At 46.5% G+C, this 21,203-nt stretch overlaps 1 protein-coding gene across 1 annotated transcript in view; it reads right to left on the minus strand.

The window, feature by feature from the left end:
• Positions 1 to 2,401: 2,401 nt before the first annotated feature.
• LOC141154235 (5'-nucleotidase domain-containing protein 2-like) overlaps positions 2,402 to 21,203 on the minus strand; it is a 41,286-nt gene continuing 22,484 nt past the window's right edge. Inside the window, exons 7-14 of the mRNA XM_073639835.1 lie at positions 14,915 to 14,975; positions 13,388 to 13,490; positions 13,004 to 13,105; positions 11,774 to 11,855; positions 8,498 to 8,584; positions 8,270 to 8,410; positions 4,383 to 4,447; positions 2,402 to 3,353 (exon numbers count right to left, since the gene is read on the minus strand). Of these exons, the coding sequence (XP_073495936.1) occupies positions 3,092 to 3,353; positions 4,383 to 4,447; positions 8,270 to 8,410; positions 8,498 to 8,584; positions 11,774 to 11,855; positions 13,004 to 13,105; positions 13,388 to 13,490; positions 14,915 to 14,975 (903 nt within the window). The 3' untranslated portion in view covers positions 2,402 to 3,091. The remainder of the gene's footprint in view (positions 3,354 to 4,382; positions 4,448 to 8,269; positions 8,411 to 8,497; positions 8,585 to 11,773; positions 11,856 to 13,003; positions 13,106 to 13,387; positions 13,491 to 14,914; positions 14,976 to 21,203) is intronic.

Here is a 21,203-nt window from a genome sequence, read left to right on the forward strand (position 1 = left end):
TCTGAGGAATCAGTAGAGTCCAAGGAAACCCGTTTCTGCTTCCTCCTCTTACGAGGGGTCAAGTTCTTTAAGGAATCCCTGACCTCAGTCTGGATTAAGGTTTTTAAATCCATACAAAAACTAGGGGACTCCTCTGCTATAGTTTTCTGGATACAACCAGAGCAAAGGTTCTTAGCGTAGGAGCTGGGAAGGCTAACTTTACATAATGCACACTCCTTATTTTTAATTCTTGGAACTACTCTTTTTTTGGTTCCTAACAACCAGAAAGAAATGAAAGGAGAGAAAAGAGAAAAAAAAAAACAGAAGAGCACATTATTCAGGGTGAGACTTTCAGGAAGATCACTCACCACACTGCCGTTCAGACTAGGGTACCGGAGGCGGTGGTTGCCGTTCACATGAATGCTCTCCTCTGGCGGAGGTGGATTCACGAGATTTCTTCTGACGGCACTCGTACGACCCCCACTGCTGAGGCTCTGATGATGGGAAGACTCCCGTTGCTCCGGTTGTCTCACATTTTGCTTGAGCTGTTTATGCTGCTTAGGCGCCTGTGGCTGCTGCTGTTCCTTCTGCGGCAGTGACAGCTGCTGCCCAGGTGACTGCGGCTTCTCACTCATGATGATGGGAATGTAGACTCTGCCATCTTGACTGCTTCCCATCCTTTTAAAGCATAAGGGGGCTCCACCTCCTTTGGACCCCTCCCCTTCCGGCAGCAGCGTGCTCTCTCTTTTTGTCATTAAATTTTATCTTCTACCTTTTTTTCACATGCCAGCTGGCACTAGGCCGCAGGATCCTTCGTGCGCAGACCCAGCGGCACCCGGCGCGCTTGCAAATGTCCCTGGAAATCGCACCCCGCGCATGCGCAGCCCCAACTTCCGGCGCGCTATGTCACTGGGCGCGACACGACCCTGCACGTGCACAGCCCGGAAGGCCTGCCTGCTGGTGCACCCAGCCATGGCCACCATGCGTGCACAGACCCGGCTGCAGGACCCAGCACACGCGGGAGAGGACCCCTGAGGAACAGAGGACCCATCTACTGCTTCTCCACGGCCTCCAGGCCGCATCGATCCCAGGATCTAACTCCAGATTCCACCTAGAGAGGCTCCCATCAAGGACAGGAACCGAAATTGATGCGGAAGAGAGGTACCGCCTTTTTATTCAGTAGGTTCCTGTCCTTGGTGGGCAGATACCCTCTCTCAGGTGGTGCGGTCATTGCAGAAAACAAAGTATTCAATGAATTTTCCTCTGTAGAAAGTTGAATGTGCTGACAACAAAATCACACAAAAATCAATGGAAATCAAATTTATTAACCAATGTGGCCTCCACGTGCCTGTATAGCCTCCCTACAACGCCTGGGCATGCTCCTGATGAGGTTGAGGATGGTTGCCTGTGGGATCTCCTCCCAGACCTGGACTAAAGCATCCGCCAACTCCTGGACAGTCTGTGGTGGATGGAGGGAGACATGATGTCCCAGATGTGCTCAATCGGATTCAGTTCTGGGGACAGGAGCGGGCCAGTCCATAGCTTCAATGCCTTCATCATGAAGGAACTGCTGACACACTCCAGCCACATAAGGTCTGGCATTGTCCTGCATTAGGAGGAACCCAGGGCCTACCGCACGAGCATATGGTCTCACAAGGGGTCTGAGGATCTCATCTCGGTACCTAATGGCAGTCAGGCTACCTCTGGCGAGCACATGGAGGGCTGTGCGGCCCTCCAAAGCCCTCCATACAGGCACGTGGAGGCCACACACACAATACTGAGCCTCATCAGGAGCATGCCCAGGCGTTGTAGGGAGGTCATACAGGCACGTGGAGGCCACACACAATACTCAGCCTCATCAGGAGCATGCCCAGGCGTTGTAGGGAGGTCATACAGGCACGTGGAGGCCACACACAATACTGAGCCTCATTTTGACTTGTTTTAAGGACATTACATCAAAGTTGGATCAGCCTGTAGTGTGTTTTTCCACTTTAATTTTGGGGGTGACTCCAAATTCAGGCCTCCATTGGTTAATAAATGTGATTTCCATTGATGATTTGTGTGTGATTTTGTTGTCAGCACATTCAACTTTGTACAGAACAAAGTATTCAATGAGAATATTTCATTCATTCAGATCTAGGATGTGTTATTTGAGTGTTCCCTTTATTTTTTTTTTGAGCAGTGTATTTTCCTATATGGTGAAACTTTATGGCTTAAGGTCTTAGTAATGGGAGATGAACAGCGCCACCCCTATCTAATGGACGTGTCCGCTATTGCAGCTCAGTCCCCTTACTATATTGAAGCACCAATTGCTTATCAGGCACTGACAAGATTTCCACAAGATTTTGTTCTTTGGACAGATGGTGCTGCTGGTTCTCCCACCATAAGTCACAGATAATATATTGAATGACTCATTTAGAGATTTTTTTTTCTTTTAAGAAATTTTATTAAGAATTGTTTTTACCCATAAAAAGTAAAAAAGAATTGTGCGTTTTCCAACTTTTAAAAGTTTTTTTTTTTACATTTCATGAAAGCGAACAAGTCACTTGATCCTTACTGATTCGCATACCACCTCCAATATTGCGGAAACTGATCAGTGTTTGGCAGTCATTAGGAATGGATGGAGAGGCTCGGGGAGGGTGGCAAAAAGCGAAAGCAGATGCCGCTGACAGGTGGCGGATTCCTAAAACTTTCACACTTCTGTATGAACATGTGCAGCGATTCAGTCTCCTGTGAGCTCAAAGCTTGGGGACGGTTGCATCTAATCCAGACAGTCTGTGTCCCCCTTTCCCAGGGATACAGACTAATATGCTGTGCTACAACGCGTTTCAGTAAAGAAATGAGGGGGGAAAAAAAAATAAAAAAATAAAAACCCCACACCCCTCATTTAACCCGATGCAGTATCAGATCTGTGTTCGGCTTATAAACCAGATTAAGATGAGGAGTGAAGAGCCCTATCGGATCCTTATATACTTTCTGTACACCCCGTTACCCAGTTTATTCATTCAAGCACGTTGAAAAATCCATTTTCCAAATTTCCTAAAAAAGGGTCTGCGCCATTAAGTTTGATTTCTAGCCTGGAGGTCCAGACTGGGGTCGGGCCTTGCCGTGTCTAGCGGATATGGGCCATTTCCTCCAGGAAGGGCGTCTTCATGCAGCCGGTGCACAGCTGGTCCATCCAGAGAGGCGCCTCGTGTTGTAACGGGGTGCGGCGAGGGAAGAAGGTGTAGTCCAGGTCGTAGTTGAGGAGGCAACTGATGGACGCCATATACAAGTCAGAGAAACGGCAGAGGCGGCGAGAGAAGTACGTGGGGTTGTGGCAGGTGCGGAAGATGCTGCCAAACTGGGGGTTAAATAAGTTCTTGGTCACGGCTCTGAAAGTGAAGAAAAAGCACAGAATAGGTCATCTATTGCTTACTGTTGTCAGCCACTCCAAATTTGGGGGAAGCAGATATTAGCAGCTCCATGGAGTTTAGCCTTAGTGGCCCTTTAATACTGTTGGTGGTGCATCCGAGGACAACCTGTTCTACACCTCAATGGTGTGACTGGTCTGAATTTAATGGGGTGTCCCATCAGAGATCATGGATAATCTGCTTAGCAATATCTCTTCCCATGCTATGGGCCCCTGTTCTAGAGAAGCAAATCTCAGCTGGGAGACATTTTTTTAGATTCCATAAAATGTATGAAATATGAACAAACAAAAAAAAAAAAAGTGGGGACCTGTCACTTGCGCCAAAATTTTTTAGGGAGTTTAATACATTGAGAAAATATCCCTGGAGCTTCCATGATTCTGCCACAGTTTTCAGTTTTGCGCTGCGTCGCTCCATTGCAGAGATATTCACCTTTGTTTCTTCTGGAGTGCGTCATGTGAAATCTCTGCTTGTAGCGTAACTGAGCGTTTCTTTTGGAGTTTCTGACACGGGCAATCTGAGCTCAGCAGCATAAGAGACTGTTAGAACAGCTGTCAAGATGTGATCGGCAGCATCGGAGAGGCAGGGGTAAAAGCGCAGACCCTCCAAGACGACTGAAGAATGCCCAGCTGTGCTATAGAGATTTCACATGCTGCGCTCCAGAAGAAACAAAAGGTGAATATCTCTGCAATGGAGCGACGCAGAGCAAAACGGAAAACAGTGGCAGAATCGGGAGAGCTCAAGGATTTTTTTTATAAGGTATTTAATAAGTATGGATAATTCTGAGTTTAAAAAGGACCTGTCAGGAATTGGTAGTGGTTTTTTTTTTGGTATGGTCATCTTGTAAATTTTAAATGCTAGGTAGGTGCAAGTCACTCACACGAAAATTAATCTGAATGGTGGTGGTCCTAAGACCCTACAAATGATAAAGATGGCGACTCACTTGAGTCCAGAGTGCAAAATTTGTAGGCTTGTTAGAATAGTAATCAGTACCTGAGCTCCTGCCGCTCCTTCATCCAGTCTTGTAGAATCTGTTGGGACACCGGGTCACGGAAATTCTGGGGAAGAAAAAAAAAAAAAAAAAAAATTATATTATATTATATTATATTATATTATATTATATTATATTATATATTTTAAGCTGGTATTAGTTAGGAGAAAAAATGTGGAGTATACACAGGTATCGAATACCAGAGTGGGCGACAAAGCTATGGATAGCAAGTTAACACCATCAACAGGTGGTGAATTGCAGTGTCTCAGTCAGTGCATCAGAATGGAATGAACAAAACAAAATTATTGAATTTCATTATGTATCTTTTCCTAAGATACCAACCTTTTATCTGTTGCCTAAGATTCACAAGGACCCTGTTGCCCCTCCGGGACGTCCGATAGTGTGTGGGATTGATGGTTTATGCGATCCGATCTGTAAATTCGTCGACTATTTAAAACCATTGGTAGAAACTCTCCCGTCATATGTAAAAGACGGACGTCCTGAACAGGGTAAAGGGGGTTCTTTGTGGATCCTGATTGGATCATTGTCACGGCAGATATTGAGTCACTTTACACCTGCATTAATCATAAGGATGGGCTCGAGGCAGTCGCTTCTTCCTGAGGGGGACCAATCGGGACGGCTCTTTGTGTGATTTAGTGGTCGAGCTCCTTCAGTTCGTTCTCACGCATAACTTTTCTGTTTTTACGGATTTCTTCTACCTTCAACAACGCGGTACTGCCATGGGCACGGCTTGTGCGCCCTCATACCCCAACCTCTTCTTGGGATACTGGGAGAGGAGCATATTTGGCGATGGGGGGCGCATACGCCGCTGACCATGTGCAGTGCTGGTTGAGATACATCGATTAGGTTTTATTTTTTTGGCGGGGCACAGCTGGGGAGCTTGACACATTCATGGGGGAGTTGAATCAGAATTCAATGAACATTAAACTTACATATAAGTACGACACGCGTCGCATTGAATTCTTGGATGTCAGTCTGGAGGTTGATGATGATGCATCCCTCCAGACTGATGTCTTCAGAAAGTTGATTTTTGTTAATTCCCTCCTCAGCCCACCATGGTTCTACTAGTAGGGCCGTCCCGATCGGCCAATTCCTCCGGATGAGGCGGATATGCTCCACGGAAGAGCGATTTCAGACACAGGCGAATGACCTCAGAGATCGATTTTCCCAGACAGGTTATAGCAGGAGAAGCATCAGGGCAGGCTATAATAGAGGCAAAAAAATCCCTCATGGTCAGTTACTTCAGTCCAGGATTAAGAAAAGTGGGTCTGACCAAACTGTCAGATTCATTTCCACATATAATCATGAATGGGAAACCATGAGGTTGGCTATGCTGAAGTACTGGCCTATTCTTAGGACTGAACCCTGCCTGGCGGAATGCCTGGGTGAGGGGCCATCAATGACCCCAAGACGCAGTAAAAACTTAAAAGATCTACTGACACGTAGCCACTATGCTCCCCCGGTTCCTAGACTCTTCGGTTCTCGACGGCCCCTTCTGGGTTGTTTTCCTTGTGGCCATTGTGTCGCATGTGCAAACATTAATCGATCTACAACTTTTTCTTCCGTTGACGGTGCACGAATTTTCAGCATCAAACAATACATCACGTGCAGCACAACACATGTGGTATATTATGCCACATGTGATTGCCCTAAAGTATATGTAGGACTGACGTCAAGGGAACTACGGGTCAGGACCAGGGAGCATGTTCGGGATATTGGGGCCGCTGGAACAGTATCTGATATGTCCACTTTAAAAACACTGCCACGTCATTTTAGGCAATTTCACAATTGTAATGCGAAAACACTGTGTATAAGAGGCATTGACGTGGTCCATGCAGGCATTAGAGGTGGAAACTTAAAGAAAATGCTGGCACAAAAAGAAGTGAGGTGGATCACGGTATTGGGATCCATCACCCTGTATGGTCTCAATGAGACCGTGAACTTTGCATCATTCCTGTAGACTATACCTTAACTCAATGCTCTTTTTATATATCCCTTTATTTTTCTTTCCTTGTTCATTTTGATGCTTGAATTTCACGTTTTTCGTATTTTTAAATTTAGATTTTCTATATATTCTTTTTTATAGTCCTTAGTGATCTGTTTCCATGGTTATCTGAACTGGACCATTTATTTATTCAATCTCTCTGTGGCAAATGGACTTTTCTACTTTCGCTAGCACATATGGATCCCTCTTCTTGAAAGTCATCCATTCAAGCCAATACTGTACAATGTTGCTGCCTTATATGTAAAAAAATGTTTTTTTCACTTAAGGGGATATTATGTGCGGCCATTTATACCCGAATTATTATCCTTTATTGTCCGGGGATGTTAATCTCATGACTGTTTGGTGACGCGGTGCGCATGCGCTGTTTGGTTCCCTTGAGTCCTGTGGGGTCCCTGGGGCGTCTAGTGCTGTTGTGCGCGTGTGCCATGGTGACGCGTCCTGGTTCCCACACAATGATTGTGACGCCGCCGGTGAATTGCGTGTATCCGGGCGCGCATGCGCCGATGAGCGTCACCAAAATGGGGGCAGCTTGATGTTTCCATGCAACCTATACTTCCAGGTCCTTGTTGGATGTGGAGTGCAGCGCACATGCGTTGTGAACGCCTCATCATTGGCCGCCTCTAGACCATGTGACATGGTACCTATTTTGGCTGACTGCCATATCCCCCCCATGATGAAGAGGCAATACTAAAAGCGAAACGCGCGTAGGGGTCTTTGAGGTTTTTTTTTGTGTATGCTAGTCTGTTGCACTTCTGGCCATCCTGCTCCCTGGGTAAGCTATGAACATTACACTTGATTGACACTATACTAATGTGTTTACATAATGAAATTCAATAATTGTGTTTTGTTCATTCCATTCTGATACACCGGCTGACACACTGCAATTCACCACCTGTTGATGGTGTTAACTTGCTATCCATGGCTTTGTCGCCCACTCTGGTATTCGATACCTGTGTACTTTAAATTGCTTGCCACGGTTTTTGTAGGTTTGGATTAGATATATTTAATGGCTATATTCAGTGCTGCATACATTTCGATGTAATCTTTGTCCTGTCTGTTTTCTATATAATAATGTGTATTTTAATATATATTTAATAAAAATTGATTTTGAGTCTATAAATACTCTACATTTTTTCTCCTAACTAATTTATGCTATATATGGGAGTTTGCCGGGGTTGTGAAGCCGTGATAAACCGGCTGTGCTCCCAACTGTTTACATATATAATGTTTTATCTGGGACTATTTGTGCTAATATTTTAAGCTGGTGTATATACAGCAAAGACATTTTGCAGGTTTAAATTAGACAAATGGGATTATTTGGTCAAGAGTAACGAGAACAACTGAGCAGTGAGGACAAAGTAATAAGGAGACTGGTCTTCAATGCAAAGACTGGTGCAGCTGTCCAGTCATTCACTGCAGCCAAGTGTGAACAGGAAGAAGAAGAAGGTCAAAGACTTCTGTGACCTAAAGCCTTATGCACTTTTCTAGATCAATAACGCTTTGTGATAGGCGTACAATTACAAGGATAGGGTAATTCCAGCGCATCAGGGCACCACAAAAAAGGGCAGCAAGTCTAACACAAGAGTTGCACTTTACTGAGTTGATCATCTTAAACCACCCGTTTAGTAGACTAGTTGCCCAACCAAGCCAAGTAAGTGACGGCATTTGCATGATAAACAATATGTATCTGTTGCTTAAATACCCCATTGACCCCCCTCAACAACCACCTGCCGCCCTTGGGGGTAAAGAAAATGTTGAAGATAGATTTTTTTGTGTATCCACTTTAAAAAGATCCAGTTTTCCGCGGCAGAATGAGCGCTCGATACCCAACATGGATGTCAGTTATTTCTGGTCATCGCTTACCTGCATGCGCTCAAGCAGTCCAGTAAGCGCCTGCATCCAAGTCAAGGACTGCGAGTATTGCTCTGTGTTGACAATCTTTGTTTCGGTCTCCAACTCCGGCACAATCGCTCCCGTCCTCCATCCATGACGTAGCATCAGATCCTGCAGAAGAACAATGATCAGAGGGGTTAGCTAAAAATCATGGAGTATTCTAGTTACTGGCCCATAAATGAATAACCGGTCACTTACTGCCAGATCGCTATACAGGTGGTCGCCGAAATACAGCACCTTGGACCCTCGCCAGCCGGTCAGTCGAAGGAAGTCAACCAAGTTACCCTGGGGAGGATGGAGAAATGTATGAGAAGAGAAAATAGCCAAGTTCTCCATATAAAACAGATAAATTGTTCTCCTTAAAAGAATACCAAATATAGGTAGCATAGAGAGTATTTAATAAAACAACCTTTAATTCAAAACTATAAAATCAGCAAATCTGAGAGAAAGGCGGGGATAATTTACCCTTCTACCTCATCCCAATTACTCAACTATAGACAAGGAAAATAAATAAATAGGTTACATAAAGACCCTCCGATTGGGTCCACTGACATAAATCACTAGAGAAGCTGATCAATAATATTCAATCAGCCAATACACAACACAATTTATAGACAAGGTTCATTTAGTGTCATAATACATTATACATAAGAAAAACACGTGTACATCTCACCCATTTTGGACACTGAGGAGTCCAGAATTCAAGGGGATCTATATATGACTGGATACCTGTTTTCTACCCAGTCATGCCCCTTGTAGTAGCTCCCACCCTAACAAGGGCAGTACCAAAGTGTAAAGAAGCTCATTCTACCCCCCAAAAAAATGTACCCCTCCCGACACGTTTCTTTCTCCGTTTGGAGACGTCATCAGGTGCGTGTACCAAGACATTCGGGGAATGTTGTTGACTGGGGCATAGACTAAAAAAAGACCAACTTGCTTGACACTTAAAAATAAGCAGAAAGAGTCCAAGTGCTAATAAAGCGCTATGTGACCTACAAAACGAATATCAAATACCAAAAAAAAAAAAAAAAAAAAAAAAAAAAAAAAAAGTGTTGACAAAGTGGTGGGTTTCACTCATTGGAATTGCAGAGTGCCACACTTTCCTAGACCAAAGATAGGGGGTGGTCAGAAGCGTATGAGAACAAGTAAACACTCTTGACGCATGCATCAAACCCAGATTAGATGGAGTTAAAGCTAGATCTAGAGCTGTCAATCACACCGGACATGCCCACGAGGAGCCGCTCCGCACATTATTCCTCCGCATTTAAAAATCAGAAGTGAAGCACAGAGTTTATTCCAACTCTCCATCACTAGACTAAATGTTTGGCACAGGCCCCACTGTGTACAAATAACGGAGCGCTGTGCACTTCCTATGGGATCGCATCCTCTTGACTATTGCACAAGACACCCATTGAAGCGTTTCCTTCCTGCACTTTGTAATTTATGCAGAAGATCTTTCAAGTCCGTCCAATTCTGTAGCCCGAATCCTGTGCACTTCCAATGATGGAAAGATAAGGAGAGGGGGAAGCCAGGAACAAAACAACTATTTAGGCAGGGTATCTACTGAGTATGGTAAAATTTATAGAAACTTCTACATGGACAATGTCTTCTCCACCGCATCAATAGATCCACAAATGTCCCTTTTCTTTGCTGGGCTTTATAGGGATGACAGCCTGCAGGGTGCACAGATGGGAAAAACTAAAAAAGGTGGCGACATGGCGAATCTAGCATTGACAAAAGGACACCATGGTGAAAAAGATCTGCAAACACTTGTATAAAATCATTACTACACAAACATCAGTCAGCAGTGACCCGACAGTCGGGAGGGTGAGCTCAGACAGGGATAAACAATGTCAGAGTTCTGCAGATGGAGCGAGAACTCCACCCCGAGCTGCAAGATACAATCCAAACTCATCCACCATGACCGCAAAACAAGGGGCCAGCTCCGGGGCGCACCCATGTACTGCCTGACAGCTCCAGACCTGCAGGCTCGCCTGATAGCAACATGAGGGCTTGATGAGACAAATACACTGAACCAGAGAACCATTTAAAGTATGTTCAGATCTGTAATCAGCGGATGAGACGTTCCACCACAGGCCCCTCTTTAAATTGGCAGGAAGGACCCCACACATAGGGGTGTGCAGCACTGGATCAGCTAATCACTTAATGACCAAACCTGTGTAAATGTATGTGCAATGCAACTGCGGTAATAACCTCACCGATCGCAGTCTTGCCCAGTTTCCAGTGCTGCTCCGGTCCTCTTCTCACTCACCAGATCACTCTCTGCTTTGTACGAGACGGGAGCGGCATTACAATGCAAGGCCATAGAGCCGCGATCTGTCCCCCCCAGCCCGCAGACGTACATTGTAAAAGCCACTTCTGGCTCAAATAGATCCCAGTGTGATCTGGTGAGACGGAATAGAAGTCACAGCCGGAAGAAGAACGAAGGGCGGTGATCGGTGTGTATATCACTGCACTTACACAGGTTTAGACAATAAAATATTTGGTAGGAGAGCTTCCTTAAAGGGGTTGTCCGTTACTTCTTAAAACTAAAAGGTTTGGCCCCGATAAAATAAAAACCCTTATACTCCCCTCCCGTGATGGCTATGTTCCAGCGGTGTAGGTACTCATGCTCTCAATCAGCCGATCATTTGGGGTTCCCCAGATCAGATCATCAATATTAAAGTCCTGGACAAGCCCCGACATTAACATCAATCAACTAAAACATCCATAACTAAAAAGTTTCAGCCAAGAATATACCAGTCTGCCAACATATACCACACCCAACCTCCTAATATACACTGGGGCAACGTACAACACATCTTGCCTGAAGGCGTAAATAAGGGGAATGACTAAGGAATAGTTCAGTAGGAGCGACGCTTTCATATATATTTTGACTAGCGCTCAATCATTTAGTTCTCAGTGCCTGGAATGAAGTCTATCGGCCTGGACTGGGGCCAAAGCCTGGAGACTTACAGTCCCAAGAGAAACGACATCCTGTAATATCCAGAGGACGGCAGCACATCCACGTATGCACAGCTGACGCTTTCCTGCTGGGTGTGAAGAGGAGCAGGATGGAGACTGAACCCCCAGGGGCGCCCTGCTGAGAAATAGCTGCCGGAGGTCAGGATCAGATGTGACGGTGCTGGGAGGTGACGCCGGCGCTGCAGTGGGGCACACGTGCGACTATTGTGCCAATGACCGTGTGCAGTCACGTAAACTGTGCAAGGTAAAATGTTTACTGCTTAGTCCAGATCACTACAAGAAAGTCTGATCCAGAAGATCCAAAATGCATTTTGAACTTTGGAATAAATAGCAAAAAAACCCACACATCTGAATAAGCATTACAGCCCCTTTATTCTTAGGATCGGACGCCTAATTAAGTGATGACATATCCTAGTAATGCCCCTTTAAGGTGCCAGTCCTTGCATGGCTTTAGGGCAGCAGCTTGCCCCCATGTTTCGGAGGCCGTACCTGTTTGTAGACTTGCCCCTTCTCCAGTTTAGTAATCCTGTCCCACTTCAGGTCCCCGTTCCCATCCACTCGTCGGAAGGGTCTACAAAATCCACACAAAAAAAGGAGTTTAAATTTTAGATCAGCAAGAAGATATCTAGAATCAAGAAAACGCCATCCTTCTATTCAGACGTCACATTTCCTTGTCGTCTAGACTCTGAGAACTGAAGATGTGAGAAGGAAACCTGCCCGAACCTGGGGGAGAGCAAAACCCATCAGAGTCAGACAATCGTCTGCTGGCACTGATGATGGGACAAGTGTTAGATGCCGCCCAGCGGGTGCAGAGGTTGGCACGGTGCTGGGTGATCATGAGGATGATGCCTGGCCCCGGTCCTTCTGCAGAGTCCGCTGCTGCCATTGCTCAACCTCAGAGCTGGGATCTATACATTGCCACATGTGGGAGTCAGACGGTAACCTCACCGTCACAGGTTACGTAACTGAACCAGACAGTGATGAAAACCACGATCTGCCCCGGCATGACCCCCAAACGGATTTTCACACAGCGCCCCCACAGGAGAAACGGAGTCTTGCACAGTTCTTTAAACTGCTATGATGTCCATGTGATTTGCAAATCTCAGATTAAGGGGTGATGCAACACAGATCACGATGCACAGACTGGCCGCTGGTCTCCTGAATTATATGAAGCAGTCACGCTTGGGGTCGGGAGTCCCGTGGCCAGTCAGTACTCAGAAGTCTGCATGAGCCCTTATACTCACATTCTGTAGCAACTCAGATTGCATTTCCCAAGCCGGACAATCCCTTTAAAGTGCAGATTCTCCTTTGTTCAAGCTACAGTAGCATTAAGGGAATTGCACTTCAAGCAAAGGGGTTTGGGTGCTATATTTCCCCCATGCTGTTACTACCAGCTCTGCTTTCAGCTTTCACAGAATGGAACGCCTGCTTACTCCCAGAAGACTGATCTGTCCTGGTCTGATAATTATCCTTGTACAGTAACGAGGCCATCTCATGACCAGGACAGGATCTCCATCCCATGGAAGCAAATAATCACTGTTCGGAGATCTTACCACACCGTGAAGAGGACATTATACAGTAACTAAGCTCTTACAGAACAGGTTTTTCTGGTTAAAAGCTTAGCGCACCCCCCCTTCATCGCCGACATACGCACCCGGCGTGCCCACCTCATGGCTGCACACAGTCACTGTATAGCATGGGGCACAGACAGGAACTTACTTAATGCAGTCATTGAAGAAGTGGGGTTTGTCTGCTTGAACAATCACAACGTCAAAGAAGTCCCTCCAGTCCTTGCCCACCATGTACTTCATCCCTTTGTCTCTGCAGGAAAGGAGGACAAAAACAAAAATTACTAAACCCGATTCAGCTTGAAGCCGCCACGATTTACTATAAGAAGCTTTGTACAAAATATCCACAGGGGCATTTTTTTTTCGAAACAAAACAAATCTTTGCAACATGAGGCCCCATGAGCAGCTTGTGCCTCAACCCCATACAGTTGGCGACGGAGGGCGGCCATTCAGTGCGTGCTCCTATAATCCTCACCGATCTATAGATATTCACACCTGAGACTCACGAGCAGCAGCACGGCGGTATACCACTTACACAAAACTGAACGGGCTGTTCGTGATGAGGAAAAGCTTCCGGCCGTGACTGGCCAAGCGGTGCAGGACGGCGTACGTCTCGTCCCCCCGGAGGATGTACTTCTCTGGAGAAGGAAAATGTTATAAATTTAAGTTAAAAAAAAGTTATATCTAAAGTTTTGATAGAAGTTGCCTTTAGAAGTTTTGGAAAGTGGGTGACAGCGAGTGATGTTGCTATTAAACCTTTCACCCAGCTTTCCTAGAACCCTGAATAGCTCCATACACATTAGGGGCTGGATAACAAGCAGTGGGGTCTGGGGGCCATAATACAATGCGCCCAGCACTCGGGTCAGACATGTGACATGTAGGGGTGGGGAGCGCAGATCCAAACAAGAATGCAGGGAAACTAAACTTCTAGTCTGAGTGTATTAGTGACCCTCATGGCCGATAACAAGGTTACCCTCGGGGCTACGGAGTGACCCTTGTGAGGATCAAGGATTTTACAGTCATGTGCTACTGAAAGAGGATATTGTTTATGGGATTTAGCTGACGCTCCCCATCCCCCCCTTAGGGCCATTGTCCACCCACCAATACATCAGCAGCCGACTGCTTACAGAGCAAGAGAAAGGAAAGGCGTCAATATCTAGAGTATGTAGCAGAGCCGGGCTCCTCACACATCACCACATGCAGTGTAGCCAGTTAACCTGCAGTCCTATGTAAAATAGTAGGACCATATATTACCCAGTTGAAGGACCCTAAAGTTGGTGGCGGAGTGAAAAATTTTGGCTACTGCTCATTTACAAGTTTAGCAGATTAGTGAACTGCAGCCTAGCAATCGCTACCTCTCCCCCATGCTTTACACTGCAGTGGTTTGTCCAGGTTGTCAGAATAGCAGAAGCTCGGCAGAAAGTCCATCCATGGAGGGCCGATCGCTATCACAGTTACCAGTCATTTATCTACAAACCATTGAGACCATAGTGGAAGGGGAAGAAAAAAAAAAAAAAAAAAAAAAAAAAAAAAAAAAAAAAATCAAAAAAATTATTGCTTTATCCAATTTACTGCCATATTTTACCAAAAGGGACAGCGCATCCTAGAAATGCATTTTAAGGCTGTGTTGAGACAGCCAGTACACATAGTCTGGGAAGAGGGTCTCCAGACTTAAACTTACAGGCTCCTGTGCCTAAGGGGCTGGAAGGTCAGGAGACCTGTGCCCGGGCATTGGAGCCGTATATGGGCCAAGAACTAATGTGGTCCCCACCTGACTGAACGCCAAGTGGGATGAGGCCCAAAGACCTTCAATATTCTTTTGGACTCCGCACACATGCGTTTTCAAACTGGGAAAAAAAAAATATATCAAGATGGAGCAAGTGTCAAAGGAGACCCCCCACCCCCATGCATGTCATCTGGGCCTGTAGACGTCAGCGGGTCCAGACTGCTTTGCAGTAATGTGTCCAGGCACCATTTAAATGCCACAATTGGCTCCGCTATGTGCCGTGTCTTACTTCTAAGTGGTCAGATTACACAGGTAATGTGCGGACACTTTACTCACCGAGATCCGCCATGATCCACTTGTACATAAATCCCTTAATGTGAACGTCACGGATGGCGTCCTGCAAGAGAAAAAGGGCAGGAGGTGAAGCTCGTTACATAGACGCCCTTCATTAGGCATGGACAGATTATATATCCTCTGTAAGGTGGTGTTGCACGTCTTCACCATCACACTGTGCAATATTGGGGCCAGGACTAGATAATTTCCCCAGCAGTAGGGTCCGGGGTATAGCAGGAAACAGTTTGCATATAGGTTTCCATTAAACTAGCGGTTCTTCTACAAGATTTCCCAACTCCAAGCGGTTCGGTCATTGATTATTCTTTCTCCAAGTGTTTGGTGATCATCTGATTGTCACAGGCCCAGCGATCAGTTATCTTTGGAGAAAGCCAACAGCGGCCACTGCAGGTAGAATGTAGAGTTACAGTAATGGCCCTTTATAAGCCCTTCGTTCTTGCATGGGGAGGGAACGTTCCCGCGCAGCGGACCCTCTGCAACATTTAAATTAATTATTATTATGCCTTTAATTCCATGGCGTTTTAAATGTTTAAAAAGGGATATACATAGCAAACAACAAGTACAATAATTTGAACAAAAACGAGTCAGCGACTAGTACAGGAGGAGAGAGGACCCTGCCCGCGAGGGCTCACAATCTACAAGGGATGGGTGAGGATACAGTAGGTGAGGGTTGAGCGAGGGCTACTGCAGGTTATAGGAAGACGTGGGTCTTCAGGTTCCTTTTGAAGGTTTCCACGGTAGGCGAGAGTCTGAGGTGTTGGGGTAGAGAGTTCCAGAGTAGGGGGGGAAGCACGGGAGAAATCTTGTATACGATTGTGGGAAGAGGAGATAAGAGGGGAGTAGAGAAGGAGATCTTGTGAGGATCGGAGGTTGCATGCTGGTAAGTACTGGGAGACAAGATCACAGATGTATGGAGGAGACAGGTTGTGAATGGCTTTGTATGTCATGGTTAGGGTTTTGAACTGGAGTCTCTGGGTAATGGGGAGCCAGTGAAGAGATTGACAGGAGAGGCCGGGGAATAGCGGGGGGACAGGTGGATTAGTCGGGCAGCAGAGTTTAGGATAGACTGGAGGGATGTGAGAGTGGTAGAAGGGAGGCCACAGAGCAGGAGGTTGCAGTAGTCAAGGCGGGAGATGATGAGGGCGTGCACTAGTGTTTTTTGCAGATTCGTGGTTGAGGAATGTGCGGATCCAGGAGATATTTTTTGAGTTTGAGTCGGCAGGAAGTGGAAAGGGCTTGGATATGAGGTTTGAAGGAGAGATCAGAGTCCAGGATTACCCCGAGGCATCAAGCTTGTGGGACTGGGGAGAGCGGGCAGCCATCGACTTTGGTAGATAAGTCAGGTGGGGTTGGGGATGGGGGGGGGGGGGGGGGTTTGAGTGAGATGGTGGAAAGATTATGAATTCAGTTTTATCCATATTAAGTTTTAGAAGTCTAGCAGAGAAGAAGGAGGAGATAGCAGACAGACATTGTGGGATTCTGGTTAGTAAGGGGGGGATATCAGGTCCAGAGAGGTAGATCTGTGTGTCGTCAGCATAGAGGTGATACTGAAAGCCGTGAGACTCTAGAAGCTGTCCCAGGCCGAAGGTGTAGATGGAGTAGAGCAGGGGTCCTAGAACTGAGCCTTGGGGGACACCGACAGATAGGGGGCGAGATGGCGAGAGGAAGTGGTGCGAGTGGGAGGCGCTGAATGTCCGGTCTGTTAGGTATGAAGAGATCCAAGGTAGGGCCAAGTCTGTGATGCTGAGAGATGAGGGAGTCTGTAGTAAGAGGGAATGGTCCACTGTGTCAAAGGCAGATGACAGGTCCAGGAGGAGGAGGACAGAGTAGTGTCGCTTGGATTTGACGGTCAGTAGGTCGTTGGTGACTTTAGTCAGGGCAGTTTCAGTAGAATGGTGCGGTCGGAAGCCAGATTGGAGGCGGAGTGGTGGGAGGACAGCTCAAGATGGACGTGTTCCAGTAGTTTTGAGGCATAGGGGAGAAGTGATATGGGGCGATAGCTAGACAGAGGATGGGTCAAGGGATGACGATTGGTGTGATCGAGGCATGTTTGAAGCGTGAGGGGGAAGACACTAGTTGCTAGTGACAGGTTGAAGAGGTGGGTTAGGGTTGGGATGAAGACTACGGTAAGGTTTGGGATGAGGTGGGACGGGATTGGGCCAAGTTCGCAGGTGATGAGATGTTACTTGGAGAGGAAAGAGGAAAGTTGATCTTCCGTGATGGCGGTGAAGCAGGTTTTGGAGGAGGAGAGTTGAGTAGGTATGAGATGGGGCTGTGGGGACTTATGGCCAAAGCTTTGCCTGATGTTGTCAATCTTCTGCTTGAAGAATGAGGCAAAGTCTTCAGCTGAGATGAGTGGAGAGGGAGGAGGTGCTGGGGGACGGAGGAGAGAATTGAAAGTTCTGAATAGCTGTTTAGGGTTGTGAGACAGGGAGGATATGAGAGATGAGAAGTATGTTTGTTTGGCTGCAGTGAGTGTGGACCTGAAAGTAGTGAGGGCTTGTTTGAATGCGATGAAGTGCTCATTGGAGTGGGACCTTTCCCCCCCCCATCTCCGCTCAGCAACCCTGGAAGCCCGTCTCAGTTCATTAGTCAGGCTGGTGTGCCAGGGTTGCCTGTTGATTGTACAAGCTTTGGTAAGTGTGAGGGGGGCAACCGATTCAAGAGCTGCAGATGTTGTGGTGCTATACAAGGTGGCAGCAGCCTCTGCATGGTGTAAGGAATTTATGTCTTTAAGAGGGAGGAGGGATTCGGAGAGTGAGTGTAGGTTGAGGTGTTTGAGATGCTTAATTAGGGACTAAGTCAGATATCGTCTTGGTGAGAAAACCCTAGGTCCAGTTTAACAGCAAATGTAGCTCTATATACAGACAACCCGTCACTTGCCAGATGGAAACCCCCCCCCCCCCCCCAAAAAAAAAAAAAAAACACACCACACACACACACACGTCTGTAATTGCCACCAGTCTTTTGAATCTGACTTTCTTCCCGCTCCGCTACATTTCTGAAGTAGGGCACTCTTCTCTATATAGATCTAGTATTTTTAGCCAACTGGGTGTGGCCCTCAACTTTTCTGTGGGTGTGTTATTTAGGGCCAAGCCATCAGTATAGAAAGACTAGATCTATATACAGGGAAGAGGGACCATCTCTCAAGAATGCAGAGCAGCAGGAAGAAAAGAGGCCGGATTTAGGAGAACACCACTTACACAAAAAAGAAAAAAAAAAAGTATTTTTTTATATTTTAGCACCCACACACTTATGGAGAGTGACAGGCCCTCTAACATTACATTTTGCAACAAAAATGTCAAGACGACCCCCTCCCCCCCCCCCCTAAATAATTCCAGATATGCGGTCAATTCCTGGCTTTGAACAGTCAAGGAATCTCAAGAACAGACTGCCCCCTCCTCCTCCAGAACAAGAAGAATCAAATCAATGCTGTATATACGAGCTCCTACTGAGCAGTCACAGGAATCCCAGAGTCCCTTATAAATCCCAACCCTTTCCCGACAACTAAACACCAAGACGAGAACGAACGTTACTTCCCAAGTCATTTCCTGTTCGCGCAAACTAAACAAAAAAAAAAATAAAAAAAAATTATCCCTTAAACGTTATAGCCTCAATACGTGAAAAAGTCCTAAAGGGGTGGGCAGCACGGTGGCTCAGTGGTTAGCACTGTACTATATATGGGGCAGCACAGTGGCTCAGTGGTTAGCACTGCAGTCTTGCTGCGCTGGGGGTCCTGGGTACAAATCCCACCAAGGACAACATCTGCAAGGAGTTTGTATGTTCTCCCCGTGTTTGCAGGGGTTTCCTCTGGGTTTTCCGGTTTACACACACAGATAGGAATTGTGAGCCCCAATGGGGACAGCGATGATGTTTGTAAAGCGCTGTGGAATCAATAGTGCTATAGAAGGAAAGCATATCAAATAAGAGGTGCAGGTGGTGGGGGGGGGAAAAAACGGTCACCAGACTAAGCCTTTAATGTTAGTGTCCATACGAGCGTGCATTAATGGCCCAGAACTAGGGAAGGGGCAGCAGGCGGGCCACGAGGCAATTAAGGACTCTGAAGCATTTTAGAGCTTCCGACTGGCTAAAAGTTCAGAGGCTTCAGGCTACTTCTTGAGCCTAAGGCTGGATGCAAACATCTGTGTCCCGATCCAAGCACGGAGCGGTCACGGGTCTACTGACCCCAAAACTGCCATATCAGGCATATACAGGTCTGCAGGAGACCCACAGCAGCTCGGTACTCAGACCATGACAAACTGATGTGTGAAACAAGCCTAGAGTACATGCAAACTTTCAGACCCCTGCTCGGATGAGTTATGAAGGCGTTCGGGAAGTTTCTCCTTCTTTCTGCCAATGCCGATTTGGTATTTAAGCCATCCTTAGGGGGGGCCGTAAAAGAGAAACCAGATCCTCCATTGAAGCACTCAAGCATCCAACCAGTCTATTGCCACCAATGCGGGGGCGAGGCCAATAAAAACCAAAATAGCCCGTCTGTAAATGGAGGCCTGTTCTCGCTTTACACACCTCAGTCATGTCACAAGGCTCTTTAAAGGGTGACTTCCAGGATCGCCACTTCCAACAGGCGGCGTTACACACACCATGCCCTGTGAAGAAGCAAGGTGTTATACCAGTGAACCAGTTTGATGCCCATGTTCTGCATTAGAAGGTCAGTTTCCCCATCTCCAGAGTCTGGCTCACACTTTTGGGACATTTTTTTAGTTAAATCATGACCCTTAATTGGCTACCACTTGCAATAGGGAAAATTTTATTCTAAAATTCTACACAGACTAACATTGGCCAAATCTGCCAATATTGATGGTTTGGCCGACAGGTCAATGTGAATGGGGGCCAGCATGTCCAATTGTCAATCCTTTTCTCTACAGGGTATGCCGCCACCAGAGATGTCCGGAAGCAGGTCTTTTGGAGAACATAGGTGATCTTGGCCAAGGAAGCCCTCCTAGGTATGGGAGAGACCGATGTCAACTGAACAATGGTTGGCTGACAGCCATGTGAGGTGCATGGCCAGAGTCACACATCTACATTTTGTGGCTGAAGCCTAGACCGGCTGCAAGTCTTCTGACCCAAACTCTATAGTGTAAAGCATATATGAAGCGGTTATTTAAAGAGGGTGTCCCCTTGAAGGGGCCTTGGCTATTATAAGGAGAGATCCCAGACTACATAAAATCACCATCCACCGAGCTGCCCCTGGCCAGGAAGAGTGGCATGAAGACACTAGCCAATCTTAATCTCCTCCAGGCCACGGCCTTGCACCCAGAGGCAGATTAGTAGAGCAGTAGCCTTGCATCTGCTGTTCTTCCGATTTTAGGAGGACCCTTGTGGTTTGATCTACCATAATCTAACAATTAGCACCTACCCAGTGGACAGGAGATCTATATAGCGTGGACTACTCCTTTAAGGCTCTGTTCACACCTTCATCTGATGATTGAGTCAGTCAGCATTTCATTATAACCTTGTCATTTTGATGGGACAAAGCGCTATAATCTAGTGTGACCAAAACCCCTGATGTACCCAAAGAAAAAAAAACCCACACATGATACAAACACTGCAACATCCTTCTAGGGAAAAAAAAACGGTAGAAGATGCATGTCAACGTCACCATGTACTAAGAAGCAAAAAAAAAAAAAAAGTTTAGATCCTCCTGACATGGTCATAGACCCCAGTTATCACCTCCTGACCCTACAAGGGCCCTCGGCTGATTAACCCTCATCCATTATGCTCGGCACCATGCAGCCTCCAGCACTACATTATGACATAGGACACTTACACTAGAAAGCCAAAAACAGGTGTGAAGAGAATGTAACCCTGAGACCTGTGCTCCCAGCTGCAGGGTGAGGACAGGGATCATCTCCACACCTCTCCCCCAGGTTAAAAAAAAAATAAAAAATAAATAAATAGACTTAGTATGTATCCCATTAGCTATTCTGCTGCAAATAATGTGCAAGATGCAATGCACAAAATATGTCATAACAAGAAGTGTGCAAAAAACAAAGACAGCGGGCCATGCTTGCATGCGTTTTCCCTCTTATCAGCCTCCCACCCCCTCCCTGACAGAGAAAGTCTCCCCTTACAGGCGAGATAATGAGATAATAAACATCTGCGGGGGGCCGGGCCGCACGTTCTGGCACAAAATGTTCTCCTCAGGCTGAGGTACAGTAACCCACAGAAATCCTGCGGGGAGAGGAGGGGGGAACCCACAGCAAACCAAAACAAGGACGAGAAGCTTCCGCAAATCCCCCGCCACCTCAGCACG

The sequence above is a fragment of the Phyllobates terribilis genome, unplaced genomic scaffold (assembly GCF_046119375.1).
Source record: "Phyllobates terribilis strain yellow unplaced genomic scaffold, ASM4611937v1 Scaffold_7__3_contigs__length_470593459, whole genome shotgun sequence".
Classification (NCBI taxonomy): Eukaryota; Metazoa; Chordata; class Amphibia; order Anura; family Dendrobatidae; genus Phyllobates; species Phyllobates terribilis.